Source organism: Hydractinia symbiolongicarpus, chromosome 6, assembly GCF_029227915.1.
Source record: "Hydractinia symbiolongicarpus strain clone_291-10 chromosome 6, HSymV2.1, whole genome shotgun sequence".
NCBI lineage: Eukaryota > Metazoa > Cnidaria > Hydrozoa > Anthoathecata > Hydractiniidae > Hydractinia > Hydractinia symbiolongicarpus.
The window spans coordinates 18,973,311-18,997,358 of NC_079880.1; the positions used below are offsets into that span (position 1 = coordinate 18,973,311).

The 24,048-nt window shown below is 33.6% G+C and overlaps 3 protein-coding genes across 4 annotated transcripts; 1 reads left to right on the plus strand and 2 right to left on the minus strand.

The window, feature by feature from the left end:
• Nucleotides 1-284: 284 nt before the first annotated feature.
• LOC130647352 (uncharacterized) lies at nt 285-9,616 on the minus strand. Its single transcript, XM_057453176.1, has 3 exons — nt 3,473-9,616; nt 1,460-1,675; nt 285-774 (listed from the first exon to the last, which is right to left on the minus strand). The coding sequence occupies exon 1, from the start codon at nt 9,607-9,609 to the stop codon at nt 7,231-7,233; it is 2,379 nt and encodes a 792-aa protein (XP_057309159.1). The 5' UTR covers nt 9,610-9,616; the 3' UTR covers nt 285-774; nt 1,460-1,675; nt 3,473-7,230.
• On the plus strand, nt 480-3,574 carry LOC130647354 (uncharacterized). Of its 2 annotated transcripts, XM_057453177.1 has the most exons (4): nt 1,719-1,927; nt 2,044-2,359; nt 2,533-2,722; nt 2,804-3,574. In XM_057453177.1, exons 1-4 carry the CDS (start codon nt 1,800-1,802, stop codon nt 3,124-3,126), a joined length of 957 nt encoding a protein of 318 aa, XP_057309160.1. In that variant the 5' UTR covers nt 1,719-1,799; the 3' UTR covers nt 3,127-3,574. The 2 variants fall into 2 exon arrangements, 1 of the variants encoding a protein (XP_057309160.1); XR_008982849.1 differs by lacking the exons at nt 2,533-2,722; nt 2,804-3,574 and adding an exon at nt 480-1,275 and having other exon boundaries at nt 1,482-1,927; nt 2,044-2,183.
• Nucleotides 9,617-11,307: 1,691 nt separating the features above from the next.
• LOC130648139 (uncharacterized) lies at nt 11,308-14,101 on the minus strand. The gene is made up of 5 exons (XM_057454171.1): nt 12,981-14,101; nt 12,390-12,850; nt 12,218-12,333; nt 11,928-11,983; nt 11,308-11,350 (listed from the first exon to the last, which is right to left on the minus strand). The coding sequence occupies exons 1-5, from the start codon at nt 14,099-14,101 to the stop codon at nt 11,308-11,310; spliced, it is 1,797 nt and encodes a 598-aa protein (XP_057310154.1).
• Between the last annotated feature and the right edge of the window lie 9,947 nt (nt 14,102-24,048).

Here is a 24,048-nt window from a genome sequence, read left to right on the forward strand (position 1 = left end):
TAATAAATGTTACTGCACAATGCAAAATTGTAATTTGCGGGGCACAAAAACATCAAAATGCCCAGTAAGATGGAAAGAAGGCAGTGCATCAAATTTCTCGAAAATTAAATCTAAAGGGGGACGGCCTATAAAATCTAAAAAAGGTGGAAGGCCGAAAAAAACCATTGAGCCAGAATTGATGACACCCAACGACATTTTAAAGCTAAGTCCGTCTAAGCCTGTACCGACAATTATTGAAAAATGCATGACACATTTGGTTGGTATCAAAATTAAACAGTCAAAACTACCGAATCAAACAATTCAATTTGCTACAAAAGGACCACAGGTATATAAATAAACATTTAGAATATACATATTTTTCTGCATTTACCTGAAAATTATTCATATTTCTACTATATATATATATATTATATATCTAACAAAGACTAAAAATAAAAAACATTTCTTTATTTTAGCCAATAACGGTTACACCGATCAGCATGCCAAGAAAGTTATCAAATGAAAGTAGTAAAAGAAGCTTATCTGATCGGAGCAAAACAGCTAAAAATATAATCAACATGATTTCAGGAAATTCAAATGATGCATTTGTGAAACAAACAGCTGCGATCATGAAAAAATGTGACAAGGAGCAGCGAAAACAAATAATCGCAGAAATCCATCATGTCTCCATTCCAGCTGAGACTGCTGCCGCCATGAAAGCCACCTTGAATTTGCCATGGAACCTTATGCGAAATATTTCCCGATGGCTTGCCACTTTTGACATCAAACTTGCATCTGAAAAAACAACAAGACAGGTTGCAGACAAGTGGATAGGGAAAGGGCTTGTTGCTGAGCTAGCTCCTCTAACTCGAAAATTTAGTAGTAGTAATAAGCAGCTTGTTGTAGATCCCAAGCCTTGGGTATACCTTTACAATGTTGTAGGTCATATATTAAACCGGTTAACAGAACTGAGTAAAAATAATCAATTAGTTCATCACTCATTTATACCGGATGATGAAATACATGTTAAAATTGGTGGTGACCATGGTGATAACAGTTTCAAAATGAGCTATCAAGTGGCAAATATTAGAAACCCTAATCGCAAAGAAAATACGACCATCTTCAGCATATTTGAGGCAAAGGATTCCGTGACAAATTTAAGAATCTGCTTAGAAAGATTTAAACCACAAATTAGGATTCTACAAAAACAGAAGTGGAATAATTTGAAGATCCGTCTCTTTATGTATGGAGATTACGAGTATTTATGTGCTATGTATGGAATTAGTGGGGCAAATGGTAATGACATGTTTTATTAAATTAAAATAAATATCAAATTTCACATTAAGGAAAAACAAAAATAGCTTCAAAAGTTCCTTCTTTGGGCACATATCACTTCAGATTCCTTAAAAAAATTATGTGTATATTATATATCAATAATACAATGTGTCTTATATAAAATAAAATCTATCTATAAAATTACCTTAGTGTTTTAAATTTTACAGGCCGTCACTGTTGTCTCTGGTGCAGCATAAAGACTGACCAACTTTGCATCCCAAAATTTATTCGTGGATCTTTTCCAAAACGTAGCTTGGACAGTTTGAACACAAACCTGCAGCGATTTCGTGACAATGGATCGTTAGTGAAAAACGCCAAACACTATCAAAATGTGATACATGATTGCTTCTTTAACATCCCCCTAGAACAAGTAAGTATAATGTACTTCGTGCAATGTTATGATAATTCAGCAAACCTATTTTTTATTACTTTTTATATAGGTGGCTATACCAGGGCTCCACCTAACACTTGGGATATATTTAAAAATGTTCAACAACTTGGAAAGCTACTGTCAAGAAGTTGATTTAAGAATTGCCACAATTCATGCTCAAACTACTGATGGTGAAATTAATATTAAATTTGCAGAGTTTATGGCAAATATGAGAATTTTAATGTATGTACACCTTACTAGATTTTTATTATTATTAATACTACTTCCAATCATATCTTGGGCTGCATTTCTTTATAACATATCTATATATATATGTATATATATATGTATATATTTAGCAATTTACAAAATGAGTCAAAAGAATTGGAGGACGAGTATGATAACCAGCAGGAACATATGAACTGGATGGTTATATCTAAACAAATTACCAAGGATGAGTTTGAAAAAAACTACAAACCAGAGTTGGATAACTTAGAATTTGAACTGAAGGAGAAACATAGAAGCATAAAAGCATTCAAAGAAAAGTACCAATTGGAAATTGGATCTGGTCCTTGCGTATCATCCCTAGACGATACACTGCAGGAGCTTGGTGTTGAGAGGCAGGCGTACCACGGAAAAAGCTTTATTGGCAACCATTGTCATAAAATGCTCAAGGTTAGATTTATTTTTGCAATTTATAAAAATTTTCGTTTACTTTATCTTGTTTCAATACAATGCTATACAATTTGTATTGAAACAAGATAAAGTAAACGAAAAATATGAAATTGTATTATGCATAAGTATAATTTCACAAATTGGTTTACAACAAACAGTAGACAATATTATAGGATGGCAACATAAAGTATTTATGTGATCGTATTCCTGAAATTGTACAGAATCAATGTGATGATCAAGTTTTATATCTGGAGTGTCAAGAAACATGCAAGAAGTTTGAACAACTGTTCAAGCTGTATGGTTCGTGTCACTCAATATTCAATTCTTCATGTATTATGACCCAAGAAATGTTATCAAATTTAGGTAAAATATGCAAGTTTGATTTTTATGAAATGCTTAAAAGTAGAAAAGTCAATTTATAAAATTTGTTTAACCAACTTTTAGAGACATCTATCAATCAGTTCATGTGTTATTTAAGAGTTAATTGGCCTTCAATATACATCAGTCCAAAGCTGCACATACTAGAAGACCATGTATTGGATTTTGTAAACAAGTGGAGAACGGGCTTAGGTTTTTATGGTGAACAAGGTGGAGAATCTATTCACCACGATTTGCATCGTATGAGAATAAATTATTCAAACATCAAAAACCCAGTTGACAGGCTCAAATACATTATGAAACAGCACCTTTTGACAACAAATCCAGAAGCTCAAGACTTGAAGCCAGCAGCTAAAAAGCGTAAATTTACAAAAGGCGAGGAAGAGTAGTGACAGAATTTTCTACTAGCTGTTAAGTGGATGTGGCTGTATTTTGTCGCCTACCTAGCATGTATATATATAAATATTTTATGTTAACCAACCTTGTGTTAACCAGTTTCTAGCAAATTTATAACACAGTAATGCCACATTGGCTTAGTTAAACGATATTGAAGCTTTCATACGTATTTGATAGTTATCGTGAAACTGTGAAAAATATGCCTACTTCAAAAGTCATTTTCTGATTAAAAAAAACTGAAAGCACTTCAAAGTTGTATTTTTCTCTTAGGGCCATGTGTCCTTGATGTAAAATAACTTTTCTACAGCCCTAGAAAACTCTGAATAACAAGTTAATTACCTTGACGTTAGCAACGTAACGCAAATAAGCAAAAATCTTGATTTTTTCTTTCATCTACTTGAGTAGTCTTGTTCCTCGTACCTAGCTCCACTACAACAAAAATGTTTCGCTGAGCCTCTTCGTTGACTTATCACATGTTCGTTTACGGCTAAATTAGATCTATTGGAATATTAGATGGGAGGATAACAATAGATTTAAACTTGCTCTTGGTTTGTTTTGACTACGTAGTTTGATGCCGGCCGCCATTATTCCTCCACGGATGTCGTTAAAAACCCGCGCATGCGCTAACTCTTAGATTCCGCTTCGAACCACCCGTGACTAGACACCATCTTTGTTTCTGGAACATTCTAGACGTTTTTTCTTGTATACTAGGTATTTTCTAGCAAGTTCCATGTAAAGACTATATATAAGCTGACTGTAAACATTTATGTATGTACATTGTGAAGTAAATATATCTTCAGAACCATAACAAATATTATTCAACACATTCAACTGAGCAGGGATCAACTCCTCCACCTGCTCCCTTACCAAGACGCTCAACACGAGAGAGACGGTTACCGTCTCGATACAACGATTTTATTATGAAATAGGAATGAAGGATTTATATATTTTCCTAGGGTAAAAAAAAAAATAAAAAAAAAAGTAGGAAGGGACGTGTATATGTATCCCGTTTATATTTATCCGATAGTTAACCCGATTTGTATTTTATCTTAGTATGTTAGGTCAGAGAATAACATTCAGTTATCAACGAATATACAGAATTACCAAACACTCATTTCCAAAACAACAACAAAAAGGAACTTGGGCGATGTAATATTTGTCCTGCGTGGGTGTTTTAGCCTCCGGTTTCGATGTGTTTACCTGTATGGACCACGAGAAATGACTTCTAAATTTACATTTTTTACACTTAGATATTTTTTACTATCCGTGTTGTTACAATTATATCCTTTTGTTTCGGTTTTTTTTATAAAGACTATGGACCAAACTCCACCCCAGGCAATCTTTTCTTTAACATAATATGGATTCGGAGGTACCACAGATTCTATCGTGCTTTAAAGTATATTCTGCAAATTATCTACTTCGTAGCCGACCTAGTAGGCTGTATTGTGAGCAGTTTGTTTATGTAGCTATATCTAGCTAATTTTGTAATGCTGATTGTATATGTTCCAAGGAAAAAGTGTTTTATTGATATTTGTTTACTTCTTTTTGAAAATGAAAATCGATATTTTGATAACGTCATGGTCAAAATATTATCACAAACTAGTTATTGTTGTTCATTTTGTTTTATATATACATATATCTGCATAAGCAAAGCCTGCTATAGGTTAATTCGTGTATGTTCCTGTAAATTATTTTGTTTATTTTTGGAAATATAGACTGATTGATTGATATGGCTCGATGTTAATAGCTGGAAATATATTTTCATTTATTCATAGCCATAAAGCATAGACATTTTCGCGTAGCAAAGTTATTACCAGTGTCCAACGCAGATATACGGATAATTTTTCTTAAACTAGCCGGGAAACCCGGCGTCAAAACGCCGGGGTAAATATAATAGTAATCAAGTAATGATTATTGGTGGCTTAGGTGGAGGTAGACATGCGGCTTTTAGTAAAGATAATGATAATGCCTGCGAGACACAAAGATAAAAAAATATACGAAATAAATAAAACATTACCTTGAACTAAATCAGGAATAAAGTTTCCAAGATAAAATTTCATTTATTAACTCAGTTTTTAAGCTTTCTAGAAAAAAAGGAAATAACTAACATGATGGTAATATAAAAATATAACAGGTTCAGGCTTGCTGGTCCCCCGAACATTTTATAGTGTTCGTATTAACTGCTTCCTACAGGGGTGCCAGTTTTGCCGAAAGGTTATCCAAAGGCCAAAGTTTTGGATAATCTTCAACCTCATTGTAGTCAGCTTTGAACCGAAGCATTAAATTCATGGTTAGTGATGCACAAACTTAGGCATGTGGTAGGGACAAAAAAATATGGATTATTTTTTGTGTACTATAAACAATAACTGAACGGTTTAGACAAACTTAAAATCCGTAAACAGGCAACGCAATACAGAGTTTTGTTAGCTATAATGTTTTTAAAATTACTTATTAAACCAGGAAAAGTGAGCATTGCAAGCTATTATGTAGAATTATTCAAATGCTGGCAAAATTGTTTACTAAATCTAAGGGAGTTAAGACAAAATACTAACTAACTATATATAAACTAACTATATTAACTATATTAACTATAAGAAAATGTAGAAGGAACTGTTTATTACTTAAATCCTAGAAAGTATAGGGTGAAGAAAGGAGCATATTTGAAAAAAGTACGTATTTCAAAATAAAGAAATGATTTCGTTTCCTAAAAATAAAATGGTGTGACAGTAAGAATAAACTGTAAAGATCTTTGATGGATGGTTACAATGGATTACTTACATCTGTACAACCACCTTCAACCACCTTCTCTACAACATGTTCCTCTTCATTTACACGTCCATCCTGGACCACGGCTTCTTTAACACTTTTGTCCACCACAATACCCTCTTTTATGTGTTCTGCCATTATAATTTTGTATTGTTTGACTAAAAGGAAAAAAATAGAGGGTGAGTAGTGATCATGTTTTTCAATACAGCAGTAGTACAGCAAAGACATGGTTTTATACCCCCGTTTTTGTCTTCATTTTTGCAAGTACACAAAATTGTTGTATTTTTAAGTGAAATAAAAAAGTAGAAAACATGTTTTAACCGTGGCTTTTAGTTTGCATTTTCAACATTACTTTATTCGCACACAACCACGGCGGGCTATTTCCCGTGTGAAAATGCTTAACTCGTATTTTTCAAACGGCCTGGCTATTTTGTCAAGGATTGTTACATGGAGTTTGCGCCGCAATTCGACACTCCTTCAATTGCAACCTAGGTTTTCACAATAGCAGGTACAACAGCAGCGCGATGGAGAGATTTGTAGAAAAATAAAAATGGCTACCTGGCTAAACACACTGAAAGGTTGCTGCAAGTGTTTAAAGTTTTGATTTGGTATATAACGAGTAAAAAATGGATAAATTATTGTTATTTTATGGCTTTCGTAGCTACCGTTACTCATTATTGCATATAATAAAAAATAAAAAGAAGATGGGATGGAGGCAGCACAGCTAGCTAGCTGCCAGAACACACAGGACAGTCAAACAACAAAAACTACTTTTGTGACACATTGTATCTCAATATGAAGCAAATAATAACACAACAACTCTGTTTAAATAAAACATATGAACTATGAAAACTTTTTTTTAATAAAATATAAACTATCATATAGCTAGTGTTTTATAACATCTATTCACAGAAAAAAATGATGATGATCTAGAATTTGTTTTCTTTTGCAAGAGAAAATTTGGCATTGCCATGCTCATAAAAATAAAATATATTTGTATAAAATACATATTCTTTGATGTAAATATTATAAATTTTATGCTGTAATAGTCACCATACTTTCTATATGATTACGTCGTAAACATTTATGTACCAAATGTTCTGACAAAACATTAATTCACACACATTTATATTAAAAAATTGATTTCTTTGAGCTTTCTAATTGGGAAAATTAATATTCATACTCTTGCGAAAGACACTATCTCACTGATTCACAAATATACATTGCAAATGTTATGCAAACAAAAAGTATATAGCAGAATAAGGAAATAAGGAAAATATACATCTAACACGAACTATCAACATACTGAACTTTTAAACAAAAAACGGTGTCTAAATTTCTAAATCAGAAAAAACCTTTTTCATGAAAGCACTCTCACATAGTTGGCATTTCAAGTTATTTCTAACAAGCAGCAAGCAATGTTCACAACACATATCTCTCTCTGGTATGTAATCAGATCCTCTTGAAACATAGTGCAACTTATCGTAACCGTTTTCTCTCAGATGCAACAATTGTATGTACTCGTGACGGAAAATTCTTGGCCAGCGACATTGGAAAGTGGTATTGTTAGAATACTTTACAATCATCTGGTGCTTTTGCTCCCGCCCTTCCATACTATTACATCCAATTCCGAAACCGTAGCACAGCAAAGTACTTTCAGCATGGAAAGGTATGCAGTTACATAAAGTCCATAAACTGGGTGAGACGCTTACATCATACCAACAGCTTGACTTGAAAAGTAGTTTACATTGCTTCTTTAAATCTTTTAAAAGTTCCAAATTGAAATTCTCTACACGTACTGATAGTGAAATAATTTTTCGCAAACATATGAACTGAAAATGGATTTGATGCAGCCTTATTTTCATTTGTTCACTCTTCAATTCATTTAAAATAAGTAAATTTAATTCTGGGAAATGACAAAGAAAGGCTTTACTCTCCTTTCCACGAAAACGAAAAGTGAAACTACTTTCATTCTTAGAACTGCTTTCATTAAACCACCGGATAATTTTTTTCGACAAAAAATTACATCCCATTGCTGAACGTATAAAATTAACAAATTTAATTAAAGCATGTGAGGAAGGTATATCTTTAAATGCTTTGTAGGAATTCAATGGAGCAGTTGCCAAACATAGATTGAATAACTTCATGAAGTGCTCTTTGACGACATTGTTCTTCAGATGAAGAGGTTCGCCTTTTGCTTTATCAATATAATGGCCAACCAAGGGGACTTCTTCTTGTCTACCTTTCAAAACTTTAGATATATAAGATGTCAAGTTACTACGTTTCGTTGCACTATTTCCTTTGCATTTAACTTCGATTTCTTTTTTTTTACCTTCAACCTTTTTGGCATCACTTATGCGTTTGTGATAGTTGAAGGGCATCCATTTGTCACTTTGCTTGGTTCCGTATGTATATTCAAATTTGGCTGAATTATCTTTATTTACATTTCCGAACGTTGAAAAGTAGTAGGCTGAATTTGTTAGTTCCCCAGCCAAAAAAGCCAACATCTTCATATCGTTAGGTAATTCACCCAATAAAAATTCAACTTTGTAGGCAACTTCATCAACATAAACAGTGAAAACCTGACTTTCCAAAAACTTCACGTCCGACAACAACTTGAGAACATAATTGCGTACAACAGTAGAATTTTCCTCAGTATCACCACCAAAAATTAAAAAGTTTTCGGAGCTGCTGCATATCCGATTACCAACATTAAGAAAAGAGACTAAAAATGACATACCACAAATAGGAGCTCCATCCCCACCAAGAGCAAATACAAACAGAAAAGATTCAAAATCTTTTTTTTCAAGCATATTGAATGTTTTTAGTTTGTCACTCCGTTGACGATTCACTTTTAAATAGAATTTTGCCAATCGTAACAAAAATTCATCACACGATCTATAATTTCCTGTAACTGATTTTGTTTCATCTCCAAAGGTTAGAGTTGGATGTATGTCATGTAGTGTTCCTATATCAATGTTATTGATAATGGTTGCTAAATGAGGATACTGAATATAATTAACCACTGAATTCTGTTTATTCTGGGAAATTCTATTTGCCTTTCTAATTGCCATGTATTTAGCTTTCCCCATGACATTGTGGCTGTAAAAAACATTGAGAGAACGTAGTTTATTATCTTCTGAATTGTAAAATTCTTCATTTGCTATTTTGATGGTAGTTTCCTTTATCTGTTTTACTACAGATGATTTAGCATTCAATAAACTTTTTGCAAACATTTTTGAGGGGATTTTCGAACACAATGTGTCAATCATACCAAACATAACCGGCTGAACAGATTCCTTAGACCCTCCGTGAATGGCAGAACAAGCTTCAAATGTTTCCAGACGACGTGTATCTTTTGCTGATCTATTTAAATCACTAGATGATGGGAATTTACTACGCCTCTCAGCTGTTACCTTGCTGATGCTAAATTTGACTTCAGAGTCCACTCTATTCTTACTACACTCATAGTTTAGGTGTCTAACACGTTTTCTTTTTCTAGCTAATCTATTTCTTAACTTATCAACATCCCTTTCAATCAAAGTTATCTCACTGCTCAATGCTGCTAATTGTTTTTGTTTTTCCTCAATTAGGTTACTCTGATTTGAAATTTTCAAATCCATATCGTTGATTTTTTTTCTGTTTGATGTATATTTTCCTAACTGGGAAAACTTAATGTTTTGTGCCTTTGACTTTCCTTTAGGAGGCATGGCATAGAAATACAACAAAATAAAAACATTTAACTAGGATAAAAATCCAATTCTGTCAATAACTACATACCATACCATATTGATTGACAACTTTGTACGATGCAGTTATATTTAATGTCTTTGTTGACACTTTGTAATGTAAAATACATTTTTTTTCATCGTCACATATTATATCACCGACGGCATTGCTTTTAAACTTCTTTTTGAATATTTTATTGATATCAAGGCTAGACAAGTTTGATAAATGGAATTTCAATGACCCAAGATGGTGAAAAATAATACTAATTTCTTTAATGATACCACTTTTGTCTTTCTTAACAATCAATTCTCTACCGTAAGCTGTGCGGAAGTCGCGAATGGCTTTATAAACAGCTAAAAATATTTCGGAATGGACACGTTCATTAATGACAACTTTGAAGGGATTATACAAAGTTTGTTTTGCTTGAATTTTTCGATTAAGAGATGTTAAAATTGTATCGAAGTGAAACTTTATTAAATTGATGACGAGGATATTTTTTTCGTCCAACTCTGCATATGAATCAATTAAATCTGACATCATTATACATGATCTAAAAACATAGGTAATTATAAATATATATATTATATATATATATAGAAAAGAAAAGTTATTATCTGTCATTTTAGAAAAAGAAGATGAAAAAGAGAGGATATTTTTATTTACTATCTTAAGTGGATAAATTTTGGAGAGTATTTAATGGTGAATGACCAAAATGGAATACTTGGCGGGGATTTAATTTTGCGAATGATAAATTTTATAAAATTTGGCGAGGATTTAATTTGGCGAATACAAAAAAATGTTTATTTTAACGGAATTTATTTTGGCGAATGACACAAAGAAATGAATTTTTATGTCTTGGAATGTTTTAAAAAAAATAAGAATAAACGTATATATATATAAACACAAGTTCGTTATTTATAGGGAAAAAACATTTTTCTTTTCTTAATTAAAAAAAACGGTATTCCAATTCCAGCTCCTTTTAGATCGTTTATTCCTTAAATATATTAATTAGTGGAAAAAGTTTTTCTTATGTGGTCCTTCTTTTATTGCCTGTAAGAATGCGCGTACATATACAGAACTTTGTAAACATTCGCTCATCTATACACAGAACTCTAGCTAGCTACGGTTTAACGCATCTATTTTGCCTAAAAACCCTAAATTTTTCCTTGTTACTTGTGGATGAATGAAAACTTGCGAAAAAATTAATACATGAGAAAATTTAGTCAGAATAAAGCATAGCTAGCTATAGCTATACAATGGGACAACACATCCACAAAATATTTAGCTAGCTAGCTAGCTTTAAAGACAAGTTTTAATTTTTTTTATATGGATGGGTTTCTTGTATATATTGTGAAAAATTGAGAAGTCGGCTATATGAGACCTAAAATATACTTATACTCATAGGACATAGCCAGATAGACCATTAACACACCTTAGTTTACAGAATATAATAAAAAAGAAACAATTTAAAAATGGCCGCCATTTCTTAATTCCTGAGACTGCCATACGTAGCTTACTACAATTTTCCCATACTTCCGTTGCTTTTATTTACCAAAAAAACTTCAAAATTAAAAAATGTAAAACAACAGAATTGAAGATTCGTCTTACAACTTGCGTTTTAATGCCTTCAAATAGAAAAATAATACCATTTAATACTATTCTATACCCAACAAAGTTTGTTACTGGAAGGGTAAAATTGAAAGAGGCACTATTTCAAGACAGCTAAAAAGACATTCCACGATGTTCAACATAAGCATGTTTATATTCGATCGAAAGAAAATTTATTCGACTTTCAAATTCTAGCGCTCGTAAAACCATCAGACACGTTTAAAACACATACCAGATAAAAGTATGGTACCATGTACCAAAGATATAATACTTACGGTCCTCGACCGTTTTTAAAAACCTACGGGCCGAAAAACGCGGACGCTTTTGATAAGCATTTCTTGGACCGTTTTTACCCGCCGTGAACAGACAGGATCACCTTAGTACAAAAAATTTATGGGTAATTATGTCTATATATAAATTTCAGTAATCTATGAAACTTGAGGTAATAACATTAATTTTTGTGGTTATCTTTTAAGAAAGATTCACAAAAAGGCTGTTGTTTAAAAAGTAAATTTCAGAAAAAAAGAAAATAAATTGTTAGGACTGTGTGTAATTCTTAAGTTTTTTTAATTAAAAACAAAGTATATAAGAACATAAGGCTTGATAAAAATATAAACAAAAAACTTGTGAATAAAAATACAATTATAACTAAACATAAAATGAGATATGCTACACAGCTGTAGGAAATTACCTTGAAACATCTATTATCTTAGTTTTGAAAAAGGTAGGAACATTAATTTTAGTGTACTAATAAAGTAAAATTGAAAATACGTAACAGGGTGCACCACAAGAAGGTAAGCCACGGAATTATGCACCCCACCCTATAAAACACTCAGCTAATTAAACACATTCAAAAAAATGGAAACACAGTAATGACAAATAACAACATGGTGAAGTAGGGAGTAGAACTGTTTTTTTAAGTGACAATTAATTTGAACAGGACAATTAATTTGAATAGATTACTGAACATGGCAAACATACCTTCAAAGAGGTACTCAGTAATTTGCCTGAAACGCAACACACATACCTTTCAAGAGGTACACAATAACTTGTTGCAGTACATCCCACATACCTTTCAAGAGGTAAACAGTAACTTGCTGTCAATCATTGTATCAGTAATAGAAAATTTTTTCTGAAATTCAATAACATCTACATGTGCACACAGAACACCTTACACCGTCTTTTAAATCTTTTTTCAAAGCAAGTAATTTTAATTTAAACACCCTTGCAACTAAATCTGGTCTATCAGAAGCAGATTGACCAGGTAACAAATTAGTAACAATTTCTGGCCATTTTGGATTGCAAGTAAAAGTCAAGAACAAATCTGGCTTACCCTTCTTTGAAACCAAAGCCATTGCATCAAGGTACAACTGATGCATGTTACGGGGTGAGCCAGAAAAGGTGGAAGGCAAGACAACAACATTACCTGCTTGTAAGTTACGTTGATCTGCAGCATTTTGGAAGTAATCCAGAAGTCCTTGGTAGGACTCTGCTCGAAGCTGGTTTTGATTTAGGCGAATAAATGCAAGCCGTTGACCTTCAACTTTAACATATGCATCTACTAAAAACTGCTGAAACAATTTACCTGCTAGATGAAGGGCAGAGAATTCTCTCCTAATAGCAATGCGGTAAATATAATATTCCAACTGGGTTAGCCTATTTCTAACTCCAGTTGCATGCTCCCTTGACATGGGCCATGTTTGGGTCCCAACCCGGCTCACCACGTGGAAATAAAATGGGATACATCATAGGATCAATATTGCATGATGTATAAGGGATTTGTCGCAAAGGTTGATTACGTGGATAAACAACAATATCTCTTGCAGCAGGAGGTGCACCATCATTACCAACAAAGATGGCAGCAACTTCCTGATGCAAGGGGGCATTATACCTTCTGCGATCATTACCCTCTCGCATTACCATACTTACAACAGAAGGCTGTCTGTTTTCCACAGCTGCTCTGGCTGTTTCTTCACGTTCCACTTCAGCCATATTGCTATAAGCTGCAGCATATGGAGAATCCCTGTTAAGAACATCTTGAATTATCTGCATTGTTTCGCAATTACAATGAGCATGTGTTGGATTCTCAATACGCATGTTTAAGGCAGCTGCAGCTTCTATAATATACAATTGGCTAAAATTAGGTAGTTCATTCTGAGCAGGTAATAAAGCACCATACCTGTGAAATAATTGAGCACATATTCTAAAACAGGGTGGTCCACGACCTGGCGGTGGTCGAATGTTTGCTGACAAAGAAGCAAAACTAAAAGCATTATTGTATACTCTGATATACTTACGAAACTGTTTAGCTTGGGCAGAGTCGTTGCTTAACAATTCACGTATTTCAGCAGGAAATTGTAATATGGCACGCAGGGCCACTTTGCCATTGTGACAACACTTAAAATGATTTTCATTATTAAATTTAATAGCTCCACAATGCTGACATACTATATTAAACTCACCTGCAGAATGTGTAGGAGGTAAAACATTGTTAATCCTAGCTAAATTTAGTAAACGTGGAGCCCTAGCTACTCGATGACGCAAAACATCTGCCCTGCGTCTTACTGCAGCTTGTTGAGGTAATTCATTTTCTCTATTCGCACGATGACGTTGTGCTTCAGCATGCTGTCGTGCATTTGCATCTGCAACATTTTCTACTGCTCGTCTTGCATTTTGGCGTAGAGCATCTGCTGCTCTACGCTGTTGGGCCTGTTGCAAAGATTCATTGGCCCTCCTTCGTCGTACAATTTCAAGATGATGTTGTCTTTGCCTTTCAGCATGCTCAACATCTTCAACATTTTCCAAGCGGGGTAATGCATAATTATGTTCTAATAAGAAAAGTTCATTTGGATGAGGAAAATCCATTTTATGTGGTGTATTTTTTTAGCAGCTACACCAGTGTTTATTCTTAAGCTAGCTATATGTAGCCCACAGCTATAGGTACGTAGCTAGCTAAAGAATAAAAATTGATGCAGCTAAGAAACAACAAACTAAAATTAAGCAAACACCAAAGATGTAGCTAGCTAGCTAGCTAATTGTATTCTCACAAGTAGAAATAGAAATTAATTTCAAAAGTAGAAATTAGGAAGGGTAAAAACGGCAAATAATTAATGAGATACTTTCCAAAGAAATAATCAGGAAACTTTCTTGTCTTATCTTGCCATAACTTCGTTGCTACATCGTATTTTCTATTTTCTTATCCGGGCAGTAAAAGTGTAACAATTGCCGCGGAAAATGCAATGCTTATTGATTGGCTTATACATATAATCAAGACTGATGATTGGGTAATTAAATCGAGGCACAAGTGCAGGGAGGAACCGGATTATTTATGTAAATATTTATCCGGTTAGGGTTAAAACATGCGATAAACGGCGATTGAGGTCACGGGGGTAACTATTATTAAAAATGGCGTATTAAAGTAATTCATTCATTTTTATCTCTTAATTTATTTTTTTCATCAAGGTTCATAACTTAAAGTAATTAAATTAATTAAGGTAATAAATTAATTTCTTGAGTTTAGTTCAATTAATTATAAAGTTTTCCATTAAACAACCCCCTGTTTTCTAAAAATTCGCGGAAAGATCAAAGGAATATCGGTAACCCTTTTGAACAGACAGACAGACGACGGCTATTATTATAGAGACTTCAATTTGACTTAGGAAGAATGAATGATTTATACACCAAGTACAATTAAAGTATTTACCATAATAAGTACGTTTCTCTCACAATTATTGGAAATAATTGTGGCCACCGTACTTAAATTATCGCCAATAAAAAAACAAAAAAAAGCAAAAAAATAATAACATTTTAGTATGAAAGGGTTTTTACCATACCATACTATTCCTCCTAACATAGATAAAATAAACGAGCTTCTTCCTCAGAAATTTTATTCATCATGCGTTTCACATCCAAGCAACCAAACTGTCTGCAGAAGTTGGAAAAGTCCCGGATTCTTTTAGGGAAGTATCCAAGAGAGGAAACCTCTACAAACATCTTGTTTACCTGGGGTTTTTTTGTTTAAAAGAGTGATTTTCAAATTTTAATAGCGTCTAACTTTGTATTCATAAGCTTTTGTAAAGTTACTTTCATAACAACAAGACAGTTGAATGGCATTCAGTTCGTTGCCAATCTTTAATAGATGTCAGGACGTGGGCCATCAAAGAATTCGGCTGGACTTCTGAAACCATCAAGATCAGCAAATAACTCAAAACTCAAATTTTCTAACGATTTTAGGTAGTGACAAATCGTGAAGAAAATAGAATCGTGACGCCATGTATATCTACCGCTATTTAGCGCAAACGAACAATTGTTGAACATGTGTAATTGTGTTTGTTTGTTACTTTTACACAACCCACATATATTTGATTGAGCCTTTTTCCAACGAAGAAGGTTGGTATTATTAGCCAATTGTAGAATGATTGCTGTTCTAACAAAAACAAATACATTTTGTGGTAACTTTTCACAACACGCTGCCATTGGCTGATAGCTGAACATTCATGATACTGAACATTCCTGTGCAACAGGATTCATTAATGAATTTTACTCTTTTAGCACATTCATATCAGACAAAACTTTCTTAATTGTTTTGTTAATAAGTCTATCCTTTGAGTTCTTGGGCTGATCAAGATCAGGGTATCAGCTTCAACGTATTTCTCAGTGGTTAATCAATACAGGTTACGAATTTCAGGATTAACTGATTCTTTCAAAATTTTTCGAGTTGTTAAGTGGCTGGAATTGTAACAATCAGATGGTAACATTAATTTCATACCCAGTTGTTTAACTGGTAGGTATAAATGCCTAGTACTTGCGCTTTGAGGTAATCTGAGCCAACGTTTTGTGCATTCTTTACCAATAGAATCAAGATTCTGTACAACCCAGGTTGTTGAAAGGTTGTAAATTGAGAAACGCCAACGCAATTTGCTGTAGATATACCTCGAGATGTACAGCAACTTATTCTTTGGATGCAATTATAAACGGTTAAGAATATCAAAATATCTATTCATTTCTGAAACAAGATCTTTAAACGAATTTGTACTCATGTCAAAAAAAAATTATTTTCCTAGATATGTAAATTTTCCATCAATGTTGACTGTTGGTACCATCTGGTTAGATATACGAAGATATGGCTTATTGGGTTGATAATGACCCATTCCTCTTAATACCAAAAGTTATACATTTATCTAAGTTTTTATACCTAAAAACAATACACCTTGTCTATCCAACATAAAGGATTTTCGCCCCATAGCTCTTCTGAATGTTGAAGGAAAGCTCTTTTTTAGTTTGATTTCCAAGCGGGTAGAATCGCATATTTTAAAGAAAAACAACTTCATTAACACTTCCATTCAAAAAGGTTGTATGGAAAAAGTTCCGGGTTGCTGGGAACACATGTCTCTTGTTTGGTCAACACTTAAGAATGCGAAGGCACAACATTCTTCACTTTCAGCCATATTGCTTGATATTGCTAATGCGTACCCTTCAGTTCCACCCAAGCTGATTTTTATGGCTCTCAGACGCTATGGTGTACCAGAATCCTGGATAGGGCTCATACAGCTATACTACGACAGCCTGTGGAGTAAGTCTTTTTCGGTTTCTGCTCCATGCAGTTGGCATCAACACTGTAGGGGAATTTTTATCGGCTGTACACTTTCCATTATACTTTTTCTTGCAGCTATAAACGTTATTAGTAAATATGCGTTTGTTACCCCCACCGTTATTGATACTGAAGGTAATAAAAACAAAATCCCAGACCAACCCTCAATAATTATATGTTTAGTGTGAAATAAGCATGCGATAATTTGATAAAGACACCCAGTAGCTAGCTACAAAAACAAACAGACAAACAGAAAATTTTGCTAAAATTAAAATTTCCAGACCGGAACGGACATGTGTTTTTTGTCCAATCAAATCGCTGAACGTCATCGGACAAGGTAAATAATAATGGCGGTTTGGCGGCATTAATAATACGAGGAGGTACATAAAAATATAGTCAAACTTTTAAAAGCAAGGTTTAGTATATATGAATATTTCTTAATACTAAACTTGTATTATCAGCCAGGATTCTTTTGCATTGCAGCAGTTACTTTGACGAGGTTAGCCAAAATCCTTGAGAAATTTATTTAAAAAGAGATTTAGTGTTTTTTCTGAGCAATATAGCTAGCTAGCTATATTTTAAATTTATTTTGTTGAAAAAGGAAACAACAAATTTCATAGGTGGAATTTACCCTCCTTGATTGTATAAAGTTGAAATCTCAACGATGTCCTTCAGAAAAAGATTATTTTGCTGCCTTATGACAAAAGAAACGTGCCACCAATCAATCAAATCCTGACATATTTTTTCTGTAAGGCATAAATAAAAGCTGTAATAATTTAGTTTCTATTATAAAAAATACCACAAATAGTACATTTATTTTTTAGATTTTCAATGCATTAATATATACAGTGGAACTCATTTACATGAGTTGTCGAATTAAAGGAGTTTTGTTGTACGGGTTTCATTCTAAAGGAACCGAAGAATTTAGTCGATTTACATGATTTGTCGGTTTATGGGAGGTCGATTTACATGAGTTCAACTGTAATTTCACTACCGTATTTCCTCTAAAGAACGCCGCGGCGTTCTTTACAAAATGCATTTTTTAGGTGCGGCGTTTTTTAGAGGGCGGCGTTCTTTGGAGGGCGGCGTTTATTACAAAACCATGAGTGAGACAAAAAGCAGAAGTTGACGTTAAGTATTTTCTTTAAGATTAAATATAGATAACAAAAGAATTAAACTATGAAAAGTCTATTAAACAATGTCAATGTCGCTATCTCCGTCCGAGTCTTCGTCGATAACATAAAGGACTCATAGCTTTCATTTACATCACAATCGTAAATTTCAAATGGGTTGTCAGAAGATTGGTCTTCTTCCAATGCCTCAGTTGCTTTTTTCATTAAGGTAGCACCAGATGAACAGGACGATCCTTCTTTAAAACAATGGATTTGTCCATCCTCTGATCCATCAAGAGCTAAATTTAAACCACACGACTTGAAAGATTTGATAATCATTTCCGTGCTCAAGCCATTCCATGCGTCTAAAACCCATTGCACTAGCTTTCGTCGCGATGGAGGTTTCTGGTTTCCTCCTTTTGTGAACTGTTGAACACCTTCAACCATCCATTCGTTATAAAGATCGATCATCCGACTCTTAAATGGTTTATTCCATGAGACATCTGGTGCCTGTATATATTTAGTGCAGCCACCGGGAATTATGACATTCTCAATTCTGCCTTTTGACAATTCTTGTTTCACGGAATCCATCATGTGGCATTCAAATGAATCCCAAGCTAACAAGCGTCGATTAAAGGAAAACTTTCCTAAAATTGTTTGCACATAGTGTAAGGTGAGTTCCTCGTTCATCCATGCATTTTTTGAGGACACAACTACGCATTTATTTTTGAATTCAGTATTTAGTTCTTTGCATTCGCGTTTTGCACCACCAAAAACAATAAATGGTGTAAATTTACTTCCGTCTGCCTTTGCTGTCAAGCATACAGAAATTCTGACCTTTTCATGACCAGTCGATTTAAGCATAATTTCTCGTTCGCCACGCTGTGACACCGTTGTAGGTGCTGTCATATCCGCCCAAACAGCAGTCTCGTCCATTGCAAGAATCGAACCGGCGTTGAATTGGTATTTCTTTGACATTCGGCGGACATGTACTACATACTGCACCAACCTGTCCACAAGATACGCTGGATCCTTTTGAACTGTTGTCGTTCTACGACGTAATGAAAGACAATTTCGTTTCATGAACTTTTCCAACCAACATCGACTAGCCTGGAAACTATTTTTTGCAACAGTGTCCTCTCCAGCTTTTTCATCGTGCATTGCTTTTGCTTTTCTCATTATCAGTTTTCTCGAAACACGCAAAGAATTAGCTCTCCTATGATGTATCCATTCGAGCAGATCTTCTTCTAAATCAAGATTCTTGATTTTGCAACCTCCTCCTTCTAGTTTGAATCTTTTCGCTGCTCCTTGTTTCAACTTCTCCACATTAGCTCTCCATTCTCTTACTCTTTTTTCATCGACACCGTACTTTCTTCCTGCTTCGCGATTTGATGTACTAATTGCGTGATCAACAACTGTTGTCTTAAATTCAAAGGTAAAGCTTCTTCTTTTTTCCCCTTTATGGGATATTAACTGCTTCTCCTCGTTGTGCGACATTTTTCTAATGAACTTTCACTTACAAACATAAAAGTGTGTAAGGTTGATATATACAGATTGGGAGCAATTATCTTGTAGTATTGTTTACTGGTGTCAACTTTTTCTTTAAACACTATTAACAATCCAAGGAAGTGTTATTTTCGACGAGATCAAAAGCGCGGAAAATGATTTTGAATAGAATTTTTTCTCTATAAGAAAAAGTTCTATTTTTATCAATCGTTGATTGCACGCTCATACGAAATATATGATAGCTACACGTGGAAGTCAGAGATTTGAGAGGAACATGGCTCGAGTGATTCCTAAAACATTTGAAATGTATTTCATCATTAAATTCTCTACAAATATTCGCGGACATCATGTTTATAAAAATATATGGACACCCATTATAGGAGAATCTTTGGTTTGCAAAGAAGACAAGAGAGTAGAGGCTCAAGAACTGGACAAGAATGCAATTGGAACGTACAAACTCATGGACGGCAACGATACCTTAGTGGGACATTTGCCAATAGAGTTGTCAAAGCTGATATCGTTTTTTATTGAAATTGGAGATAATCATGTAAATGCGACAGTTACTGGGAAACGAAAACGAGACATTGGTTTGAGTGTACCTGCAAAGTTCATTTGTTTTACATCTAGCAAAAGTTATGCTAAAATTCTTCACGGTGAACTGTTAAAGCGTAAAACTAAATATTCGTATTTGTCATTAGATGTAGAAGAATTTTGTGAAAGAAAACAGATCAAATTCATATAAATACCAACTTTTTTTACTTTCCCTATTAAAATGGTTTTTTTCTAATAAACGCCGCATCTAAGGTGCGGCGTTCTTTGGAGGGCGGCGTTCTTTAGAGGGCGGCGTTTATTACAAATTTTCATATAGAAGTGCGGCGTTCTTTGGAGGGCGGCGTTCTTTAGAGGGCGGCGTTCTTTAGAGGAAATACGGTATATAAATGATCACCAATAGATTTCTAAAAAAATATTATGTATATAATAACTGTATGGATTTGCTGAAAAGAGTTGAGGAATGTTATCTCCTTTTTTGTTGCCTTTTTTTATTTTGTCTACACCTTTTGGAAATCAACCTTAACAGCCTTGACCAGGATTTGAACCTGGATTTCCTACAATGTAAGCGTCTTACGTTAGACGATCAAGGCTTTTTACCAAATCATTGGTAAAATATAACAGGAAACTAAAAAAGAATAATGACATTTTGCTGAACTCGTCGTTTTATACTAAAAATCTTAAGCAGGTCTTACACATCAGAATATTCATAAAGAACATTGCTTTTTTTACTTGTTTATCAACGTCTTAGACAAAGGCCATCACAAAAAATATGATAATATAACATAGTATATAGTTTTATTTTTTCCTTTTCTTCAGCGTGATTAAATGACTTTTTTTCTGTGTTGTCATTGGTTAATGTGCTGGCGTCAAATTTTTTATAAATATATATTTCTTTTTCTTTTGCTACCGAGCAACCCAAAAAAATTGTCGTAACGATAGAACAACTAATTAAATTGCCTTTACCTTATAATAATAGTATTTTTATACAAAAGAATAAAATTATTACATTATTATTTGAATATTATTTGTGGTAATACACTAAATAATATCTGAATATGCAGATCGTCCAAACACTTTCAAACAACCATTCAACTGAAACAAAAGCCAAAATAATTCAAACTGGTTTTAATTAATTTATGTCTTGATAGGAATATTTTAAAACAAGATAGCTGACCAGCTATGAAGCTGTGGAACGGAGATTCTGAAATACAACTGTTATTTCGCTTATCTGCCACGGTCAAAACGTAACCCAGGCTACTTCGTCGTTCTTAGCTTTTATTTTTCTTTTACAGTTTGCAATATTAGCAAAGCTTTCTTGACCGACGTTCCAATTTTGAAAAGTCCTGCGAACACGGCGGATTCCTACAACAGTGACTTTAGGCGAACCGCGCCAGCACGCATATCAAGAAAGCGAAAAACCTAGGGGAATAAATTGCTGGGAATTTTAAGAACTGGGTGCTAGTTTTGCTTATGCCAGATTAGGGGCTTGCATTAACAATTATAATACATTCCCGCGTTACCTCTAGGTTGAAACGAATCATAAAATGCGTTCTGTAAAATATTAACTGTTATAGGTTTTCTGCATAATTAGTTCGCCTTATGTTTTTTTTTAAACTAGTCGTTAGCCCGTGGAAAAATCCACGGGTTCGCCCGTCGCAGCTAAGCGGCTATTAATACGGCTATTATTAAAGAGATAAATGTAAATTATTCAAAATGGTTTTTCGCTGCAAGAGTTTCACCAAGGAAAATAATTGAGCAAAAATGTAGTAAGTGAATGAGTTTAATAAAATACCAAGAAATGGGAAAGAGTGTTGTTAGAGCATTCAGATTCGAATACACGGTACCAAAAAGAAGTCCTTAACCATTGTTTTATTACTTGCCAAGGAAATCTGACTAACCAGCATAAAAACAATACATTAACATAATAATGTCCGAATATGTATTTAAATAAATGATCCCCATGTTATCTCGTATCATTTGTCTTATATTAATTTTTGTAGGAAATATGTAAGCATATCAAATTATGAACACGTACTTTAAAACAATGATAAAAGAGTTCAGTAAAACAAAACAAACAACAAACAGAACGTGGTAAATTTCTATGGAGCAATTTTTGTGGACTGCAGCAAGCTGAGTAAAAAATTATAAACTGAAATGTCAATAAGAAATATCAGAACAAAATGTAAACAAACAAAAAATATAACTTTTTAAATTAGTTCAAGCAAGCATAACATTTAAGCAAGCATAACATAACAAAAAACATGATAGTTCAGTTGAATAAGTAAGTCAATCTTCCTCATCGTTTTTCCCGTCGAGTAATACCATTTCTTCTTCTTCACTAATAAAATTTTGTGATGTCACATTGTCTTGCTCTTTTTCTTTTAGGCACATCTTAATGGAGTTATCCTCTTTTAGCCTTATCTCAATTATCGAGTTATCCCGCTGATCAAACTTAACTATAACATTTGCCTTGATCATTTTTTTGGCTAGTGGAATCTTTTTGCAACACGGAATGCCAAAACACTTCTCCAACAAGCTAGGTGAACAATCTAAGACAAGTTTGCCAGTATCGCCTTCTGCAGTAAAACCAATGTTGGAGTGCTTTCGACACTGCGAGGCATCTGTCATGGTGCAACACTTATTGCATATGGTATAGTCCTTCTCAACTTCAAGGTCATTGGATTTGCATGAAGGACACTGGAATTTTTCTGAAAAACTTTTTAAATCTACACTAGTTATGATGAAATGTGAAGTACAATCTGTTACTGTTACTGCTTCGTCGTTTATTTCTAATGGATCCACAGTTCTTAGTTTGGTGAATGGGGTGGCTTTCAAGAACCGATTGTTCATATATTTTGATACCCTTAGTTCTGTTAAAATATATGTTTCCTTGTTTTTCACTTGCCCACATTGTTCATTATAAAACGTGATTGGCAGTTTTTCGCTTGTTTCGTCAATAAGAATGGCATTGCGATATGACATATTTTTTCCATTCTTGTCTGTCAGCGCCTTAGTTTCACTCAGTTCATATAGATATGCTTTTGTGTTTACGATTTCATACAGCATCGATTCATTAAGAATTGCTGGAATAGTTTTGAGAACAACTTCAGGGGTCTGCAGTTCAAAAGATGGAGCAAGCTTTTTCACAGATGAAAAATCTGTTATAATGATGTCATTAGTGTCGCTCCTTTTGTATTTTTTTATTTCACATCCAGTGAGATCTTTGTGAACTTCTGATACCAGTTTATGTTTTTCAGGGGAAAAACAAACTGTTCGTTCCATTTTGTCCTCTGTGTTTAGAAGGAAATCAAAGTATTTCCTCTTTGGATTGTTTTTAGCAGTTTTAATTGGTGATACATTCGTAACATACCCAACAATAGAATTATCTGAAAAAACAAAATCTATAAATTCTATCTATAAATTCCTGCCAAATATAAGAATACTGACACTGACATTTATATTTTTATATAAGATTAAAGTTTATGACCTAAATTATGTAGTTTGTTTTCTTAACACTTTACAAATGCTTAAACGGATCCTTTAAAATGGTAAAGAAAGATATCTTACCAAGACGTTTTTTTGGTGTTTTCTGTTCTGACGACATCTATAAATAAATAAAATAGACATAAATATATAAATATAATGTAAATGAAGTCCCTGATTTTGGAATAAATACAATAAATTTAAACAAAAAGATATTAGACATATTGTATCAAGCTACCAATGTTTGATTTGCACAGAAATTGCACAATGATCTGAGTAATATACAGGTATAATAGCAACAGACAAATTTTCAATATTGTGAAATTCATTATTTACATATACATGATCTATAAGACCACCAAGTATATGCGTTGGCTCGGTGACCAAAAGTTTGTAATTTAATTCATTCATCCTAGTAAGAACAGGTGGAAGTATGTCACAGAGTGCATTTGAATTAAAATCTCCTAACACAAAATCTGGTTTATGAAGTTCTACAAGATTTGAAACATAATCTGCAAAACGCTGTGGGTGGCAATTGTTACTTTTATAAAACAAAATTAGTGAGATAA

Excerpts from the sequence above, each read along its gene's own strand:
- LOC130648139 (XM_057454171.1), bottom strand. The coding sequence starts at position 14,101 with ATGGATTTTCCTCATCCAAATGAACTTTTCTTATTAGAACATAATTAT. Across the intron at positions 11,984-12,217 it reads TACTGAGTACCTCTTTGAAG|TACACTAAAATTAATGTTCC; the intron begins GTATGTTTGCCA and ends TTACTTTATTAG. Across the intron at positions 11,351-11,927 it reads AAGATAATAGATGTTTCAAG|CTGTCTTGAAATAGTGCCTC; the intron begins GTAATTTCCTAC and ends ATGTCTTTTTAG.
- LOC130647354 (XM_057453177.1), top strand. The coding sequence starts at position 1,800 with ATGTTCAACAACTTGGAAAGCTACTGTCAAGAAGTTGATTTAAGAATT. Across the intron at positions 2,360-2,532 it reads ATTGTCATAAAATGCTCAAG|GATGGCAACATAAAGTATTT; the intron begins GTTAGATTTATT and ends ACAATATTATAG. Across the intron at positions 2,723-2,803 it reads AGAAATGTTATCAAATTTAG|AGACATCTATCAATCAGTTC; the intron begins GTAAAATATGCA and ends ACCAACTTTTAG.
- LOC130647352 (XM_057453176.1), bottom strand. The coding sequence starts at position 9,609 with ATGCCTCCTAAAGGAAAGTCAAAGGCACAAAACATTAAGTTTTCCCAG.